The 19,986-nt window shown below is 47.7% G+C and overlaps 1 protein-coding gene across 3 annotated transcripts in view; it reads left to right on the forward strand.

The window, feature by feature from the left end:
• Positions 1-928: 928 nt before the first annotated feature.
• The window catches only part of STARD3 (StAR related lipid transfer domain containing 3), a 45,343-nt gene continuing 26,285 nt past the window's right edge, over positions 929-19,986 (forward strand). For 2 of the 3 annotated variants that reach the window (XM_084804497.1, XM_084804499.1), the window contains exons 1-2: positions 929-978; positions 17,120-17,401. In XM_084804497.1, coding sequence (XP_084660623.1) covers positions 17,192-17,401 — 210 coding nt within the window. In that variant the 5' untranslated portion in view covers positions 929-978; positions 17,120-17,191. Of the gene's footprint in view, positions 1,127-17,119; positions 17,402-19,986 lie in introns of all 3 variants that reach the window. The other variant, XM_084804498.1, reaches the window with a different exon arrangement.

Consider the following 19,986-nt stretch of genomic DNA (forward strand, 5'->3'; position numbering starts at 1 on the left):
TGGGCAAGAATCCCTTAGAAGAAATGGAGTAGCACTCATAGTCAACAAAAGGGTGGGAAAAGCAGTACTGGGGTACAATCTTAAAAACGATAGAATGATCTCAGTACGAATCCAAGGCAAACCATTCAACATCACAGTAATTCAAGTCTATGCCCCAACCACTGATGCCGAAGAAGCTGAGGTTGATCGGTTCTATGAAGACCTACAACACCTTCTAGAACTAACACCAAAAAAAGATGTCCTCTTCATCATAGGGGATTGGAATGCTAAAGTAGGAAGTCAAGAAATCACCGGGATAACAGGCAGGCATGGCCTTGGTGTACAAAATGAAGCAGGACAAAAGCTAATAAAGCGAATAGAGATGGTCTTGCAGGCCCCTTCCAATTCTATAATTCTAGAGTCTATGATTCTAGGGTCTAGGGCCACGCCCTTGAACACACCCCACCTTAGCCACGCCCAGCCCCCCTCCCACTCCAGTCAACACGCCCCCTTTCCTTCGGACCAATAAGCGCCTTGCGTCTCGCTCTTCCAACCAATGACCGCGCCCCTTTCATCTCTCCACAACCAAAGGACGTGCCTCGCATTTGCTCCACCGGGCACACCGCTGCTCTAAGCCCACCCCGCTTCTCCACCGCAGCCAATAGAACACCTACGGTCCATTTCCTTTCCACCAATGAACGTGAGCTCCTTTCGCGCCCCCCCCGCGCCTCAGACAGCCAATAGGCGCCCTTCCGCGTGCCACGCCCCAACCGCTCATCTGTGAGCGTTCTCGGCCTGTGACGTCTATGACTCCGCCCCTTCCCCCTCCCTTTCGGAGTTAGGCGGGAGAGTGCCTATGCCGGCTGTCTCTGTGGTCACGCTGCGGTCATGTGACCGGAAGTAGTGTGCGGCTCGAGCTGCGAGCTACTTCCGCCTTTGTCCCTTGGTTGCTGTTAGTGGGGGAGACTCGAGGCTTGCGGGGAGGCGGCGGCCGGCCAGGTAAAAGCCCGATAGCGGCTGCGACTCAGCTTTGCACAGGGGGACGCGGGGTCGTGGGGAAAGGTCCCGGACCCGGGGAAAGTGGGCCTTCGTTGTACGAAATGATTCACGTACATTAGCTTGGGAGCCCTTACAACAGCCCTGCAAGGTAGGTCGGTGTCCAAATATTAGCGGTTTCCAGCAGCGTGTTAGTCCAATGCAGCAAAAACAGCAAGGAGCCTTGTGGCACCTTGGAGACTGACTTGGAAGTGGCCTGTAGTCCGCAAAAGCTTCTGCCAGAGTAGATGGTTCGTCTTTACGATGCGACAAGACTCTTCGATGTCTTTATCCCCGTGTTGTAGTTGTGGGGATCAAGGTATGAAGGTGGGGAGCGGGGTTTACTTCTCCTATGGCTTTAGGTAAGATGTGTACCGGGAGCTTCCTGGATTGTAGTTTAGCCAGAGTTTACTTATAGTATCATAGAACAGTAGGGTTGGAAGGGGCTTACAAGGCCATCGAGTCCAACCCCCTGCTCAATGCAGGAGTCCAAGTCAGATCCCCGACAGATGGTTGTCCAGCCTCGTCTTGAATGCCTCCAGTGTGGGAGAGCCCACCACCTCCCTAGGTAACTGGTTCCATTGTCATATTGCTCTAACAGCCAGGAAATTTCTCCTGATGTGCAGCCAGAATCTGGCTTCCTGTAACTTGAGCCCATTACTCCGTGTCCATTCCATGTGATAAACCAGGTGGCAGCCAGGAGTCTTGGGTGGCTAGTTAGGTAAGAAAAAGGTTTGCATTGGGAGAAATAACAAGGAGTCTTGTAATACCTTAAATACTCACTAACTACCAACGTACCACAAGACTACTTGTTCATAAAATCATAGAATAGTAGGATTGGAAGGGGCCTACAAGGCCATCGAGTCCAACCCCCTGCTCAGTGCAGGAATCCAAGTCAGAGCATCCCCAATAGATGGCTGTCCAGCCTTGTCTTTATTTGTTATTATCCTTATATATTACAATGGGGGGGGGGGACAAAGAGTCTTCTAGCATCTTAAAGACCAATGCATTTATTTTGACAAAAGCTTTCATGGGCTACAGTTCACTTAACTGAGTGCCTGAAGTGTTCTTTTGGCAGAACGTGTGGGCGTGGAGAAAATATAGTAAACATTTGAGTCTAATGACAATGGGGGCAGGGGCAGAATGAAGCTGAGAGAATAGCTTAACTGAAGTTCATGGTGAAGGTAGGATTTGTACTGGGTCTTTCTGATTTGTGCCTTACAATATTCAAAGCACTTCACAATTGTCGTCATCGTTGCACCAGCTGTGTAAGATAGTAACTTCTAGAGGGGTAGTTGTGTCAGTCTGTTACACCAAAGAGTTACACTAAAAATGAAAGAGGTTTGCAGCATCTTAAAGATTAACATTTATTGTAGTCTTAAGTTTTTGTGAACTATAGTGGTTTGCCTAAGACCACTTAGGTGCAATTCTATCAGGATAGGCAGCCGCCTCCAAACTCGGAGGCGACCGCCTATCCAATGCAGGGCAGGAGAAGCATGGAGGGGATGTCTCCTCCGCGCTTCAGCCCCCCTGCATTCATGGCTAGACAGCCGATTTCAGCTGTCTAGGTATGGGAAGTTGGAGCAGGAGGAGGAACAGCACTTCCACCCTCCCCACCCCCAGGAATGCCCCGTTTTTGATGCAGAACAGGGCCATTCCGCGCTGCCTACGAGGCAGCAAGGGAGGGGGTGGAGGTCAGTTCTCAGGAACCGACCTGTCCTTTGGCTGTCTAGCCACTGACTAGCGGCCATAGGATTTTGCCCTTAGTGAGTTTGTGGAAAAGCTGAAATTTGAACTTGGGACTTTCTGATTCATAACAGCCTTAGTCACTACATAGCACCTGAAATATGATGTAATTATCAAGGTGACTATGTCTCTGAGGATATGCTGTCTCAGCATATTCAGGCTCTCTTTATGTGGGAGTCTAAAGTCAGAAGGTGAAATCACTGTGCAAGCTGGGCACTTCACACTTTAGGAACAGTGCCTTTTTTTAGGATTCTTTTAATGCATTGCATTTAGGAGTGCAAACAGTTGAGATAAAGGAGGAAGAGAATGTTCATTAAACTTAATCTGGGGAAAGGGGAGTTTATTAGTTTTCTTAATAGCAGTATGAGATTGGAATGTCTCCAGAGATTATCTGCTGAGTAATAGTCAGACTGTGGAAAAACAACTTGGCGAGTGAGAAGAAAAGAAGTAGCAGCAAGAATTATCTATTCCCATCCAGCATGAGAACCCAGTAAGCTACATCAATATCATCATCATATTGTAAATGAGAGCTGAGGACAAGAAAGCAGATTTTCTTGGACCCATCTAGTGAGTTAGTAGCACAGGTGAGATACAAACCAGGAGTTTCCTGAGTCATTGCTGAGTCTCTCAGTCATTATGCTGGCAACACCAACTTTTATGGTGGCATTCACATACGTGAAGAGTGCTAGGTCATTGTGTAGGGGTTAGGAGCTACCAGATGGGGGGAGCAATCCTATGGCCACTGGACACTGTCTAGAGGATTGTTTGGCTTCTGGGAACTGAGGTTGGAGCCAGGGCTTCAACCTTGGTTCCCAGAAACAGCACTCCCTGCTCCCTTGTAGCTGGTGTGGTTCTCTCCATGCCAGCTACATCTCTGTGCTTCGAAATCGAGTGTGGAGATGGAGAAAGGGGGGCGATCCTGGGAGCGGGGGGGGGGGGAGGAGACTGCGGAAGCTGCTTTATGCAGCTTCCTCTCGGGTCTCCAGGCCCCTTCCCTCCGTCTCCCTGAAGCCATGCCTAGACGGGCAAAAACACCTGTCTAGGCAAAAATGTAGGGCAGCTGGAGCATGAGGAGAGGATCCCTCTGTGCTCCAGCTGCCCTGCATAGGAGAGTTGGCAGCCTCCAATTTCGGAGGCTGGCAACTATCCAGATAGGATTGTGCCCTGAGTGGGTTTGCCTCCTTCCCAGTGGAAGGAGGTAAATCTTGGATTGAAGAGCCAGAAGTGGAGGTGGCTGGAGAGGCAGTTTATGTGGTCCATCTCCACTCTTCTTGCCCATCCTGAATCTTAAACCATCATACTCTTCTCCCAGCTTGTTCTTTCTCTCTGGTATCTTTGTGTCTCATCTCGTGGGAGAGAGCAACAGAGCGGGGGGCAGATGGGCATAATAACACACTTGGAAACCATATGGAAAAGAGAGCGATGATCATTTAAAGGTGGGGGACCTGTGGGCCTTCAGATGTTGTCAGGCTGCAGCTCTCATCAGCCCCAGCCAGCTTGGCCAGTGGTCAGGGGTGATGAGACTTACAGCCCGACAACATCTAGAGGGCCACTGGGTCTCCATCCCTGAGTTCGGAGGAAAGAGTTGAGATCTCAAACAGGGCTAGGCAAGCTGGCAACTGCCTGATTTTTTGGACTGGAATTCTCATCAGCCTCAGCTAGCATGGCCAATGGTCAGGGATTCTGGGGGTTGTAGTCCAAAATATTTGGAGGGCACTGTGCTGCCTACCCCTGCTCTGGAAGAAGCAGTAATCCCCGAGGGTCATTGGGCTCCGTCCCTGAATTGCCTGTCTCCACCCGCTGGGTCTTGGGTGCAGAGCCTTAGGATTTCTGAGAACTCTAGTAGACGCTGAAGGAGGAAGAGATGAGGGGTTCTCAGGAGGGCGTGTGGCTTCGATGTCTGAGGAGGGATAGGGGTTGGGAGAAAGGAACAAACATCTGTTTTTGGGAGTGGGGTTCTGGAAAGTACTCAGGATTGGATTGATGAACTGTGACTATTTGTAAACTGCCTTTGAGGCCCAATGTGGAGTGGCTGAAAGGTGGATTTCAAAAGGTAAGAGAAAAGTAAATACACGAGGGATGAGAATTTGACCAGCTGGATTCCACTCATTGCCTGAGGAGCTGCCCTCCCCTTTTTCCTGGACTTATTGTGTATCCTGTGGGAACAATGGGAGAACTGTTAATAGAATGTTGGTTTTGTGAGTGCAGAGGAAAACTACAGAAGTGTAGCTGAAGGGGGTGAGATGGTGGGGCTGAGGAGAGGGGCAGGTGGTAGGTAGAGCTGTAATGGGGCTGCGAAGGGCCAGAGCTGGAGTAGTGGCCCAAGGATGGGGATTGCAAGTAGTGTCCAGGCTTGCTGTCTTCTTGCAAGCCTGCCTTAAGCTGGTGAGTGTTGTGGCTGTAAATCATACCTCATCTGAGAGTGCGCTCAGCTGCTAGTTGAAGCTGGCCCTTGACCAGGGAGCACATGACTCCTTTGCTGTACCATTTTCACCAGCTTCTGGGTTGTTTCCAGGCTGAATTCAAAGCTCTAGTTGTTATCTTTAGGCTGCTGTCCTGTACAGTGTATACTACTACACACGCTTGCCTGGGAATAAGTACCCTTGAACTTTGTTGTTGTTTTTCAGTCATTCAGTCATGTCCGACTCTTCGTGACCCCATGGACCATGACACGCCAGGCCTTCCTGTCCTGTGCTCTCTCCCGAAGCGTGCTCAAGTCCATATTCATTGCATCGGTGATGCTATCTAGCCATCTCATCCCCTGCCATCCCCTTCTCCTTTTGCCTTCAGTCTTTCCCAGCATCAGGGTCTTTTCCAGAGAGTTTTCTCTTCGCGTTAGGTGGCCAAAATACCCCTTGAACTTACTCCTGAGTAAACATGTGTAGGATTATGCTGCACAAGCCCTAAGTGGCATAGCATACCTAGACCAGCAGTCTCCAAACTTTTTTGATTGCACACCCCATCAGTGAAAAAAGTTTGAGCATGCACCCCAATATATGTATATTTATTTATAAATTATTTACATATACTGCTGTACTAATATATTATGTACATTATAAAACATACACAAAAAATAAACATTAAACAGGATGAGATAAAGATGAAATAAACAATATTTTTAAAATAATTCTTTTATTTATTAACCGTACAAAAAGCCTTTTTGCTCTCACTTAAAAAAATATTAATATAATGTGTAAATCCACTTAATTGTGCACATGTCTGTGCTATAGGCTAACGATCAAACGAGGGCACCACTGTCAACTTGCAAGGAGGGGAAAGGTCTCCTTGTAAGGAGGGGAAAGGCATGCTTGGCCAGGCTCCTGCCTGTGCCGGAGGCAGGAGCCCTGGTCACCAGCCCTGGTCACCAGCCCTGGTCACCAGCCCTGGTCACCAGCCCTGGTCACCAGCCCTGCACCCTGCGCGGAGTCCCCACTCCTTGGCCGACTGGTGGCCTGTCCTGGGCTGCTAACCCTTCCCGCTCTCCTTTGGCAGGATGGCAGCTGAGAGGGAAGTGTCCGCTTTCTTCTTGGCTTCATTCTGCGAGAGGACAGTGGGAAGGGTTGATCTCCTTCCTGCTTTCCTTCAGCCACGGCCGCCACCATCGGCCACTCGCAGGAGCAGCGGGAGGCAGCTCACGTGCCCCAGTGGGTCGTCCTGCGCACCCCCTGTGTTGTGCGCACCTCACTTCAGAGACCACTGATGTAGACTGTATCTTACTTTGTGAGCCGTGGTTGTTTTTTGAGGTTGCTGAGAGTGGGTCTGTTGTACATCCCACCAGTATCTGAAGGGCATTTTTCCAGGAACTCATGATAGAGCTTTCTCTGCTGCTGTGCCCAGCAGGCTTTGAATGCCCATGGAGATTTGTTTGTCTCCCTCTTTGATGACTCTTTGTTCCAGACTGAAGATATTTTTTTGTTCCAGCAGGCCTTCGCTCTCTTGGATATTTTGTGTGTTTATTCTTGACTTTTTTGCCTGCTCCTTCATTGGCTCTATATTATCTGCTGTTCTGTATTAATTTGCTTGTGGTTGCTTTGTATAATCTGGGGTCACTTCTGAGCCACCTTGTTTATGTTATTTAAAATGTTTCTTGGCCACCTTTCAGGCCAGAAGCCCTCTCAAGGCAGCTTACAGCAGTAAAATACATAAACACAGTTAAAATATTAAAAGCAGATGAGAAGGGCCTCTCTTTCTGATCTTAAAGTGTGGGCAGGCTGATATGGGTGAAGGTGGTCCTTCAAGTAACGGGGTCTTGAAAATATTCCCATATAGGGTCTTTCGTATGACCAACCCCCATTACAATTTGAGGTTAACAACATGATCCTATACATGTCTACTCAGAAATACGTTCCACTGAGTTCAATGGGTCTTACACCCAGGCAAGTGATTATAGGATTGCCGCCTAAGTATGAGAATACTGGAAGATGCACACTGTACAATTTTGTCTAAAAATGAAATGGCCATTATTGATAGGTCGAAGCAAGGTTTAATAGTTACTGGGCAGACTAGAACAATTTGTCATCATCAGGTGAAAACCAAATGCCTATGTTCGGTAGGTAAGAGGGTCCATACTCATATCTGAGAATTGATTAGATTGGTTCTTCATTTCCATAAAAAAACCCTCCTTTAACTTAATTTGTTTGGTAAAGGCATTGATTGAGTTTAGAGATTAACTGCACAGCTAACATGTCTATATCCAGATTACGTAATCATAGAATCATAGAATAGTAGGGTTGGAAGGGCACAAGGCCATCGAGTCCAACCCCCTGCTCAATGCAGGAATCCAAGGTTAATGTTAACCTAGTTATTGTTTAAGAGAAACTTTAGCGTTTTTTATTTTTTTTAATCCCATTTTTCTGTTTTTAAAAAATCATTGATTTTTATCCATTCTGCTGTATTGTCTTTCTGTCTTAACTAACTCTTCTGCCTTGCCCATGGGTTCTGGCTGCCTTGTTAACCATAGCAATAAGCCACTCTTGCTGGGTTCACACATGAGGGTAATTATGCAGATCCCTCGGCATGCAACCGGTATGCGTGTTGGGGGAAATAAGCCACCACAATTTACTTCCACCTCCGTGATTGTGCAGACCCGGTCTTTGTGTTTGTAAACCCTGAGGCTGATCACTGAACTTCCAGAAAAGTTCCAGAGCTTGTTTTGTCAAATAAGGTGCATCCAATATGCTGGAGTAAGTTTTGGAGTAAGGCACTACCAATATGCTGATGACACCAGCTCTATTGCTCTTCGTCACCAAGGAATCAGTTGGAACTCTTGAATGTTGCCTGGGTTCAATAATGGGCTGCATGAGGGTGAGCGAGCTAGAGTTAAATCCAGACAAGATGAAGGTGTTGGTCAATAGAAAGCCTGATTTGAGGATTGGGATTCAACCTGTTCTGGAATGGCCTGCGCTCCTCTTGAAGGATTAGGTCGATAGCTTGGGAGTGCTCCTTGATCCTGCGCTGTCCCTGATCTTCAGCTGGAAGCAGTGGCAAGGAGTGCATTTGCACGATTATGCTGTGACTCTTCCTGAATTGTCTGACTTGGCAACAATTATCTATGCCTTGGTTACATCACATTTAGACTATTGCAATGAGTGCCATGTGCAGCTAACCCTGAAGAGTGTCCAGAAGTTTCAGTTAACGCAAAATGCAGCAGCTAGTCTGCTAACCAGTGCATGGTATTGGGATCATACTACACAGGTGTGTAATATGAAAGGCCTGCATTGTTTGCCAATTGCTTTCCGGGCACAATTTATGATGTTTGTTTTCACCTTTAAAGCCCTTAACGGCTTAGGACATGGCTATCTAAGGGATCACCTGTCTTGCTATGAACCTGCCCAAGTATTAAGATCTGCAGGAGAGGCCCTCTCGAGGACACCATTACCCGCAGAGGCCCATTTATCAGACACACGTGAAAGGGCTTTCTGTGTCGCTCCCAAACTGTGGTATGTGCTCCATCAAGAGCTGCAGTTGCCCCCCGCTCTCTTGGCCTTCAGAAAGGACATGAAGACATGTCTTTTCAAGATGTGTAGTTCTAATGTGTGGGGTTTTTTTTACCGTTTTTAATGTTTTTAGTATTTTAAGGTTTTATTGTTTTAAATGGTTGTTCACTGCCTTGATGGCTTTTTAGCAGAAACGGTGGCATATAAACGAAATAAAGAAAATAAATCCCCAGATGGTACACTGCTGTTCAGTGGAGAATGTGGTTACATGAGTTCTATTCCCTGAAATGTTGAACCCTTCTTGCCCAAAGCAGTATATTGGTTGGGTTGTCGGAAAAGCCACACACACCCTTGTACGTGCACGATAATTGTGGCACAGCCTCCCACATGGCAGTTGCAGCTGTAGCTTTGTCTGCATGGAGTAATGCAATCTGTGTAGAGTTCTGGTGAAAGCAAACCATGCAACTGTAGGTCTTGCCCATGGTGAGTAAACCTCAAACACACCTTGTGCCACAATTGTGTTGCGTGCCAACTAGTAGTTAACTTCTAACATGAGGTGCTGGGGCTCGGATCTTCCAGGAAGAAAGACCTCAAGGCATCCCAACCCCCCTCCCCCAGTCTCGGCTGGGAAACCTGAGGGATTTGGTCTTTGCAAATTCTATACAAACTGACCTGATCTGCTGGAGCACCAGCTTTCAGACTTCCCAAATGTTTCAACTTCGTTCTTGGCTCAACAAATGTGTCAAATTATGTTTCAAACAAATAAAACCAGAGGGGAAGCCTGACCCAGAAACCTGTTATAGGGATCTAGGTTTATTACGTGATCTGCTCTGGCCTGTTAATGTTCAGGCAGCTTCTTTGATCAGGTTGGTGTGCTCAAGTTGATTATCCTGTCATTCCATCATTTGGCTAAACTTGGAGGGTGGACAATAGGTTGATTCCCAGCCTGCCAGCACTTCAGGCCATAGGATTGAGACCCACTGCAGCCTGGATCAATACATTTGGGCTTGTACCTTTGTAGGCTGTGCTGCAGCTACTGAACTCTCTCCCTGCTGCTATTACCTTTTCAGTATACACTACAACATAATTTTGTTCCTTTGTGAATATAGTGGTGGTGGATTTTAGTGTCTGAACTGCACATCTCTCCATTTTGACTGGTTTGCAAATCAACACACTTATCTACTTTTAGTCAATTGAATGAAAATCCTTTCAAAGCAGCTTTCACAAGCTTATTCACCAGAGTCGTAGTTGCATCTTCAGTGTCTTTAATCAGATCTGTATTGCTGGCAGCCATGATGGTGAACGGGGATGATGTCAGGGTTGCCCCTGAGCGCAGCAATTGGCAGAGTAGCTCAGCGTCTGAAGAGGAACCGCAAAACGTGGGGGAGGAAATTTCCCAGGCCTTGACAGAGATGGGTAGGCCTACTCCTCAAGCTTCAAAGGCACAGCTGGATAGGGATGTTGGAGAAATCCTCCACAGACCCCAAAGAGGCCGGATTCAATAGAATCCAGCCCCCCGAAGTCCATGGAGGATCAGATCTCCTACCTCCACCTCCCCACGAAGTCCCTTGCCAGCCAGATCCTGCCTGCCACTGGCTCCGAAGCCCCAGCGATACGGTCGCCATTGCCGTATCGCTGGCTGCACTGACAGACTGCGGATGCAAATGGCGTCCGCGCAGATGGTGTCTGCTGCACCATTTGTGTCCCTGTTCCTTCAAGCGATAGGCTACGTAAATCTTTATGTAGCCTATTGCGTGAAAAAACAGGGACGCAAATAGTGTATTTTAATCTCTGTAAATTAAATACACAAATAGCATATTTGCGTCCCTGTTCCTTCGCATGATAGGCTACGTAAAGATTTATGTAGCCTATCATGTCAAAGAGCAGAGACGCAAATGGTGTATTGCTGGGGCTTCGGAGCCGGCTGGTGAGGATTCCAGGGGGGAGGAACAGATCGCCTCCCCCCCCCCCCCGGGCAGACCCCTTGCGGATGGCAAGGTAAGGGATTCGTACATCCTTGCAGCTGGATGGAGAGGGCTGCTTTTCCCCCATCCCTGTGAGAGATAGTGAACAGGGAGAGTGGGGGTTGGTAGAGCCTGAATTGTTAGACGCTAGGCGCAGAGACAAGAGAGAAATGGCAGGGGCAGAGCTTAGGTGATCTGCCTGATTGGCCCAGAGGGAACAGCTGTGCTTAGAGTCATCACGAGATAGAGGCAGATCCCCACCCCCACCCCTTAAGTCAGGACAGCAAGCTTGCCTGTTCCTCAGATGGTGGGTACCTTTCGTAGTTTTCCTTTGAAGTCCCTGGCTTCAAAGACTGGGTCACTGACAATTAGCATCTGAATGACCCATTGAATTAAGTGGATTAAAAGCCTTGGGACTGAAGTCTCTTGTCTGTGTTTTGATTTAGCTTTTGAAGTTTAACAGCTGGGGCAAAGGGAAATGTGACAGAGGTGGACACTTCATAAAGGCAATCAGACAGGTGCTAGCCTAGATCCTGAGCCAAATGGTGCTTGCTTGGAACATACAGTCTACCTTTGAGACTTTGCTGCCCCTCTTAGTAAAAGGACTTTATGAATTTTATTTGGGGGGGCTGTGATAATCTCCTCTGTTTATTCTGTGGGTAGTGTCATCCGGCTTCTGTCATTTACTCCAATCCAGAAAAGTAGTGTGTATTTCTGTAGCAGCCCAAGGCAAGCAGTTGTCTCTTCTCATGCTCTGTCTTTACACACCCTTGCATAAGGCTGCACATTTTCCTTCTGAAATCATGCACTAAAACATTTTTAGAGAGCAGATTGGGGCCTTCCAGATTAAGCAACCTTGTTTTCAGCATCTTAAAACTTAAATTGTGATAAGACATTTTTCTTGTAGTGCAGCTGCTTTAGCAGAAACATTGTTATGTCCAGTGTTGAAAGCAAATCTCCTACATTGGGAAATCCTTGATCTCCTGCTTGCCCAGATCTGTGTGGAGGAGGTAGCTTGTGAGCATATACTCTGCGTGGGATAGCTGCAGTTTCTGTGACCAGGCAGTTCCAAAAAAGGCTACTGCTATTATATGTGAACACATGCAGTTACGCTTCCCTTTTATAAACTATTTTCTCCATACAAATGCAAGGAAATTCAAGTCAGCAGTGATGCCATGTGTGTGAATCAGCCTTATGTCTCTGCCTTTCCTGCCCCCAAATCCCCTGTCAGTGATATTGTTCTAATACAAAGTAGAGACGTGAGACAGAATATTCTGTTTCAAAAAGATCCTCAATTTATTTATTTTATTCCACCAAACAAAAGCCCATTTTTCATTTCATATGGTCACCCAGTTCTTTGGCTCACCTTCTGGGAATCGTGTTGATAACAACCGGGTTGTTCCTCAAGCTTTGAGGAGAAAAAACAGATGTCTTCATCTGTTTGCAGCATATATGGAACTGTGACTTCTACCCAGTCCTGTAGACCAGAGATAACAACGCTGTTTGTTTGTGGGTTATTACCTGGAGTTTATAAAAATTCTCCGTAAAGCATAGACTGTTTATGACACAATAACCCACGATGGGCAGCTAGCCGTGATTGCTTGTTGTGTTGTCAGAACCTGGCGCGTTTTCCTCAGGGTGGCTTATTTTTTGTGAACAAGCCATGCAGAGAACCTATGGCTTGTGGCAGGGTTGTTTGTACCCATGGTGGATTGTTGTGTCGTCGGAACCTGGGAGACCGATTATATCTTACCCAGTCAATTTCTTTGTATATTTCAGCTGTCAAAGGAAGCTGTGGGAAACATAACATACAAGGAAATTGACAAGACGAGATTGCATATAGGATAATTTGCACACTGTTACAAAGGGGCAGGGAGAACTAATAAGAGAAAGGAGGGATATCAAGAAGATATTACCTCCTTATAGTAGCAAAAATAGTATTAACACAGAGCTGGAAATCTGCTTCTGTACTTTGAAGGAATAGAGTCTTCCCTGAAGAGCATCCAGAAGCTTCAACTGGTGCACAGTATCGGAACCATATTACACCTGTCTTGAAAGACCTGCACTGGTTACCAGTTGTGTTCCAGGTGCAATTTAAGGAAGCAGTAGCAGCTATTAAAAGCGGCACAACTGGGCAAACTAACAGATGTTGTTGTTGATGATGATGATGATGATGATAATATCAATATCTATTACATTTCTACACCGCCCAATAGCCAAAGCTCTCTGGGCAGTTTACAGAGATTAAAAACATTTAAAATACAATATACAGAGATTAAAACCCACTTACATAAAAAACACATGAACAGACAATATACACAAAACAAACATATCTAAAACAACTTCAAGCAAACAATCTCAAAAGCAACATGCATAACCATAAGACATTCCAGGATCGATTAAAATCATATACTGCCAAATGCCTGGGAGAAGAGAAAGGTCTTAACCTGGCACCAAAAAGATAACAATGTTGGTGCCAGGCAGGCCTCGTCGGGGAGATCATTCCATAATTTGGGGGCCACCACCGAAAAGGCGCTCTCCCTTGTCGCCATTGTCTGAGCTTCCCTCAGAGTAGGCAGCTGAAGGAGGGCCTTAGATGTTGAGCATAGCATATGGGTAGGTTCATGTCAGGGGAGGTGCTCCTTCAGGGATTGTGGTCCTAAGCCATGTAGGGCTTTATAGGTTAAAACCAGCACCATGAATCAGGCTCAGAAACATACAGGCAGCCAGTGCAAGCAGGCCAGAGTCAGTCTGATATATTTGGACCTTCCGGTCCCCGTTATCAATCTGGCCACCACATTTTGCACAAGCTGCAGTTTCTGAACCGTCTTCAAAGGCAGCCCCACTTAGAGTGCATTGCAGTAATCTAACTTGGAGATTACCAGAGCATAGACAACTGAAGCCGTGTTATCCCTGTCCAGATAGGGGCGTAGCTGGGCCACCAACCGAGGTTGGTAGAAGGCGCTCCGTGCCACTGAGGCCACCTGAGCCTCAAGTGACAAAGATGGCTCAAGGAGAACCCCCAAGCTACAAACCTGCTCCTTCAGGGGGGAGTGCAAACCCATCCAGAACACGTTGAGCACCCTCCATCCAGTCAGGAGAACCACCCACCAACAGCATCTCAGCCTTGTTTGGATTCAGTTTATTAGCCCTCATCCAGCCCATTGTTGCAGCCAGGCACCAATTTAGCACATCCACAGCCTCACCTGAAGATGAAAAGGAGAAATAGAGCTGTGTGTCATCAGCATACTGATGACTATGCGCCCCCAAACTCCGGATGACTGCATTCAGCGGTTTCATGTAGATGTTAAATAGCATGGGGGACAGAACTGACTCCTGTGGAACCCCGTACTGGAGAATCCACGGGGCAGAGCAGTATTCCCCAAGCACCATCTTCTGGACCTGACCATCCAAGTAGGAGTAGAAACCCAGGGAGAGTTTCTTTAGGAGTGGTCTCACTATTGCCTCTTTGAGCCCCAGGACCACTCCCTCTTGCAAGGAGGCATTAATCACCTCCCTGGCCCAGCCAGCTGTTCCTTCCCGGCCAGTTTTTATCAGCCAAGAGGGGCAAGGATCCAGTATGGAAGTGGTTACACGAACCTGTCCAAGCGCCTTGTCAGTGTCCTCGAGCTGTACCAAGAAGGACAAGGCTGTGCTCTGGATACCTCACCAGATTCACCTGCTATAACACTGGAGTCTGAGTCCCAGTGGAGCCAAGAGATCTTATCCTGGAAGTGCCTAGCAAATGCATTACAGTGGGCCTCAGAGCGATCTACAGTGTCCTTAGGGCCAGCATGTACTAGCCCCTGGACAATTCTGAAAAGCTCCGCTGGGCGGCAGATAGAAGATTCAATAGAGGCAGCAAGATGATGTTTTTTGCCGCCCTCACTGCCCCTGAATATACTTTTCCATAGGCACGTACCAGCATTCAATTGCATCCACTAGGAGGTCTTCTCCATCTGTACTCAAGCCGTCTCCTATTTTCTTTCATCACTCTCAGCTCTGGGGTATACCACAGAGCAGTTTGAGCTCAACTCAGGAGAGGGCACTCAGTAGCAATCATGTCAACTGCCCTGGTCATTTCTGCATTCCACAGATCAAACAGGGTTTCAACAGGAGAGCCCGGTGGGCAGAGCTGGGAGAAACCAACTTCCCCCTGCTCGCTCACTTAGGTCTCGGTTAAACAGGCCAGATCAGATAGGGTCTGAAGACAAAATGGACAATTTTCTCAGCCGAGCTTTGTTCAGAAATGGCAACCATTTTATTTTGCATTGAGATCTGTATTGTGTTATAAGAAACGTGGGGTGTTTTGTGTCCTTGCGATTTATTTGTAATTAAAATAATCCATTTTAAAATTAATTGAAGTTTGGTTCTGATTTGTCTGAATCAGAAGCTCGAGCTTCCTTGAATGTGCTTCCCCCAACTTGGAAGACCAACATACTTATGCCTGTATCCTCTCCTCTTCATGAATGCCCAGTGCCTGTTCTGAAAGATCCCTGTTCCAGTGCCTTTCAACCAAAGATGCTCGTGTGCACTTGGAGACGAGGTGGTAATGATTAATTTTACTGAGGGCTATGACAGCTACATACGTGGCATTCAAACTTGTGCACTGAGCAAGGATATGGGTAGAGGCAATGGTATGTATTATTCAGGAATCGCAGATGGCTGCACTTCTTCAGTTCGAGATGATTTGGCCTCTTGTCTCCTGTAGGAAGTAGAAGCCGCAGTTCTTATTGGGTTATGTGATCTGATGTTTTTCTCCATCAGATGAAGCTTAGTGACTTGAAAGTCATGCTTGCACAGGGCTGCTTTGCATGTTGCTTGGGAACCAAGTCAAGTATGTCCTACACATGCACAGCATCCATTCTGAAAGGGCGCTCGTTTGTGTCAGCTGCGGCTTCTCTGTGCAGAATACCCAGAAGAACGGTCTAATCTTCTCCCGATTGCGGCTGGCATGCGTTTTACAGGCGAAAGCCATCACTTAGAAATGAAATTATGCATGTGTATATTGTGTACTTGGGGAACTGGTTTTCCAAGTGTTAAAATGTTATATATGAAACGTTCTTTGGCAACTTCAGTTCACAGGTCTGGAAACCCTGCTTCCATATTCCTGGAGCCTAGCTCTGTGGAAATAACAGGGAACGAGGATCTTCTGGTTTTAAAACTCTGTGCTTTGGATTTTATAGTTTGGTCTGGGAGGGAGTGGGTGGCCGGGCTTGTCCAGAGCTGAGAGAGAGAGAGAGAGATCAGCTCTGGACAAGCCCAGCCACCTACTCCCTCCCAGACCAATATGCGGGGAGCGGGGGGGACTTGGCCTCCTGTGTAATCTGCTGCTGGTGTCTAGTTATTGCAAAACTTCTTCCAGCCCTGCTGCCTTTGGGTAGGGAGTTGGATTAGATGACCTTTGGTTCCTTCCAAATTTGTGAATCACCATCTGATATAACAGTTGCAGCAACTGCGAGGAGGGGGACACAATTCTCTCAACCCCCATCTGGGTTTCAAGTAACAGAAGCTGGGATGAATTGGCCCAGAATGTTCATACTTGCTTTTTATTCACCCCATAGTCTCTGTAGAACAAAGGTGAAACATTAAGTATTTGAGAATGTAAATGGCTCTCACAACTTCTCAGCACCTGTTTGTGCTCCCAAAGCCCTGCCTGTATATGGGCGTTCAAGGTCTTGCTGGAGGCCTTGGTGTCATTCTGCTTCCCCTTTGCCTGTGTTGGCCTCTCCTAGGTGGTGTGTGGCTCAGCTCTCATCCTGCAGGAGATGAAGTCAAAGCGAGGGTGGGAGTGAGCTCTTCTGTACTCAGGATTGCTTCAGAAACGTCTGCTCAGGTCCTCCCCCCCCAAACTCCTTTGCTTTTGTTGTTGTTGTTGTTGTTGTTCAGTCGTTCAGTCGTGTCCGACTCTTCGTGACCCCATGGACCATAGCACGCCAGGCCTTCCTGTCCTGCGCTCTCTCCCGGAGCGTGCTCAAGTTCATATTCATTGCATCCGTGATGCTATCTAGCCATCTCATCCTCTGCCGTCCTTTGCTTTAGGAGCCTAAATTTCTTTGTACGTAGACACCACCTGAAACACAGATGCCTGTGATGTGGTGGGGGTTCCAATCACTGCCCTGCTCACCAGGTGATCATGGACCAGTCATCACTTATTAGCCTAGGGATAGGAGATGTGTGGTTCTCCATATTTTACTGGGCTGCAACTCCCATCAGCCCTAGCCAGCATAGCCAATAGTGAGGGATGGTGGAAGTCGTAGTCCAACAATACCTGGAGGGCCAAACGTTCCCCATCCCTGTAGTAGCTTGTCCTACCTCGTGTGGCTGCTGAGGTTAAAAGAGGGTATCCTTCATGTATGCTTCCCTGAGCTCCTTAGAAGGAAGGATACTTTTAGACATCTAGAAGATCTCATCTCCTTGTTCTCTTTCTCTCCCTCCCCCCCAAAAAATCCCAAACAGATGAACCATTGACAAGGTCACAGATGACACGTTTGGACACAAGAGCCAACAATTCCACCGTTCCGTCCAAGGATGAGCAAGCCGTGGGTCTTCCAGAACAGTGACCTGGAGCAGAGCCTTCCCACCATTGCATCCTCACTTTCACACTGCCAGGGCTTCTCCCCACACTACTACTTCTCCCCCGAGAGGAGAAGGGTCATTTCGGATGTGCGGAGAACCTTCTGTCTCTTCGTGACCTTCGACCTTCTCTTCATCTCTCTCCTCTGGATAATTGAACTGAACGTGAGTTGGGGATCCGTGATTAAGATTTTCTGCTTCTGTCAGGATTGGCCCAAACAAGCAGGGAAGCCAGAAATGCTGCTCCCCAGCGTGGTAGATCATATAGCTGCAGCAGCGAGTTCAGTGCCGTGCAGAACCCAGAAATGCCTCGGAAGTGCCACTGGGAGTTTCATGCAGGGTGACACTGCTGGTGGTCTGGTCGCGCTGCCCAGCCACGAGGAGGCTTGCCCAGCCACCAGTGATGAGCATGCAGCCGGTCAGTTGCCAGACCTCATTTGCTCACTTGTTCACTTGAGCTCAGAAGAGGAGTGGAGTCTCTTGTTTTATTGGGGGCTCTGTGCCTTATTGTCAGCTCATTTCAGCCTCAAATATGTAAATCAAGCAGAAGCAGAACTGAGTTAGGAAGCTGTTAATCCCAGGAAGTTGTTAAATCCACTTTAAATGATAAACGAGCCTGAGATAAACAGCGGCTAATTTCTTAGAACTGTTTTAGTTGGTGTCAGTCCTCACTAACTCACTCACTAACAGTCCTCACTAACTAACACACACAAATCAAGACCATGGTGTGCCACAGGATGGTGGCAGGATAGCTGATGACTCAAGCGAATGACCCGACTAACACACCACACTGTGGGTGTATCAGGGGCCAGTCTGACCTCAGAAGAAAAATCCCTTCCTGACCTCAAACGTGACACTGCCCTTGGCTCTCCTAAGCATGCCAACAAGAATCACAGCGTAGCCATGAATGGAAGGAACCACCCCACGTACAGTGAAGGCAGAAAGCCTCAGTGACCTCATTCTACCCTGCCATGTACTCAATCCAGCAGATGCAGTCCCAGCACCCTGAACAGTATGAACCACTGTGGTACAGCCAGCCCAAGCACAATAACTGACACGCTCCAGGGATCCCTGCAGAGGAGGGTTCAAATCTCCTTATATTGCAGACTCGTTCAGCTTGCAAACCCACCACTTCTTTGACAGGCAACCGCACAGGGGTTCATCACATACCCAGTTCCTGCTCTAGCTTGCTTGGGAGAAGCTTGCATAGATAACCCACATAGGCTCTCCCCTCACCCCCTAAAAACAAGGGCTCAAGTCCTGCTGGGAGAGAACAATGCTTTAGTGAAGGGAACAAGCATCTTGCTAAGGTTTCTTGCCTATACAAATCTATGGTGTGACCACACTTGGAATACTGTGTCCAGTTCTGGTCACCACACCTAAAAAAGATATTGTAGGGCTGGAAAAAGTGCAGAAAAGGGCAACTGAGATGATCAAGGGGCTGGAGCATCTCCCCTATGAGAGGAGGTTCCAACAGCTGGGATTGTTGAGCTTGGAAAAAAGGAGGGTAAGGGGAGGCATGATAGAGGTCTACAAAATTATGCATGGGATGGAGAATGTGGATAGGGAGACATTTTTCTCCCTCTCTTAAAATACTAGAACCCGGGTCATCCCATGAAGCTGATTGGTGGGAGATTCAGGACCGCTGAAAGGAAGGACTTCTTCATACAGTGCAGAGTTAAACTATGGAACTCGCTACCACAGGATGTAGTGATGGCCACCGATTTGGATGGTTTTAAAAGGGGGTTGGGCAAATTCCTGGAGGAAAAGGCTATCAATGGCTACTAATCTTGATGGCTCTGTGCTATGTCCAGTACCAGAGGCAGTGAGCCCATGTACACCAGGTGCTGGGGAACATGGGTGGGAGGTTGCACTCATGCCCTGCTTGTGGGTTCCTGGTCGGCACCTGATTGGCCACTGTGTGAACAGAATGCTGGGCTAGATGGACCCTTGGTCTGATCCAGCAAGGCTTATGTTCTTGTGCTCTTATGAGGGACCAAGATAAGCAGCAATGAGAAGCCGCAGCATCATGCTCACAGGAAACAGTCCATGTCCTCCCTGGTACATTAGTAGGTAAGAATCTTGAGAAGGTGGTTCAAGTACCTCCACGGGAGAATGTGCAGTGAAGGCAAAACACATTCTTTGTTGCTAGCCAGGCACCCAGTTACATTAGAAGCAAAAAAGGTGGAGGAAGCAAGACTAGATCCAGACTTCCCACTCCACAGAGCAGGTCTTTAACAACGTAGTCTGGCCCATAGACCCAGGTGTAGATATCAGGGCTGAGGAGGCTGCAGATGGAGCTGTTGTCCTGTAGAATAGTACATGTTGAACACACCTGAGGCCCCATGCTTGAACCCTGGATGTGAACTCCCACTAGAACGGCCTCCCCCAGGCACACCTGAGAGAGTGCAGTGTCATGGCCGAGTGGAGTGATGCATACGCCAAGAGCCCTGTTTAGCTAATTCCCTGGCTGTGACAAACTTTAGGATTCCTGTCACTTTGTCCACCCCCCTTTATCCCATCCAGCCACTCATTCTCCAGGTTCATCTGGATGGCTGTCACCTCCTGTTATCCAGCTATGTCTGTTCTCCCACATACTGAACCTCAATTCTGCAAATCGTTTGTTGCTCCTAGGGTGAGAGACTGTGTGATTTCTGGCTAGGTGAGAGCTGGCAATTGGTTAGGGGCTCTTGCTGAGAGGATGACCCTTTAGAGGTGATGCAGCTCCTGGTTCAGGATGGGAGTAGAGG

The sequence above is a fragment of the Heloderma suspectum genome, chromosome 6 (assembly GCF_057233095.1).
Source record: "Heloderma suspectum isolate Gila_16-S chromosome 6, 16-S_ref, whole genome shotgun sequence".
Classification (NCBI taxonomy): domain Eukaryota; kingdom Metazoa; phylum Chordata; class Lepidosauria; order Squamata; family Helodermatidae; genus Heloderma; species Heloderma suspectum.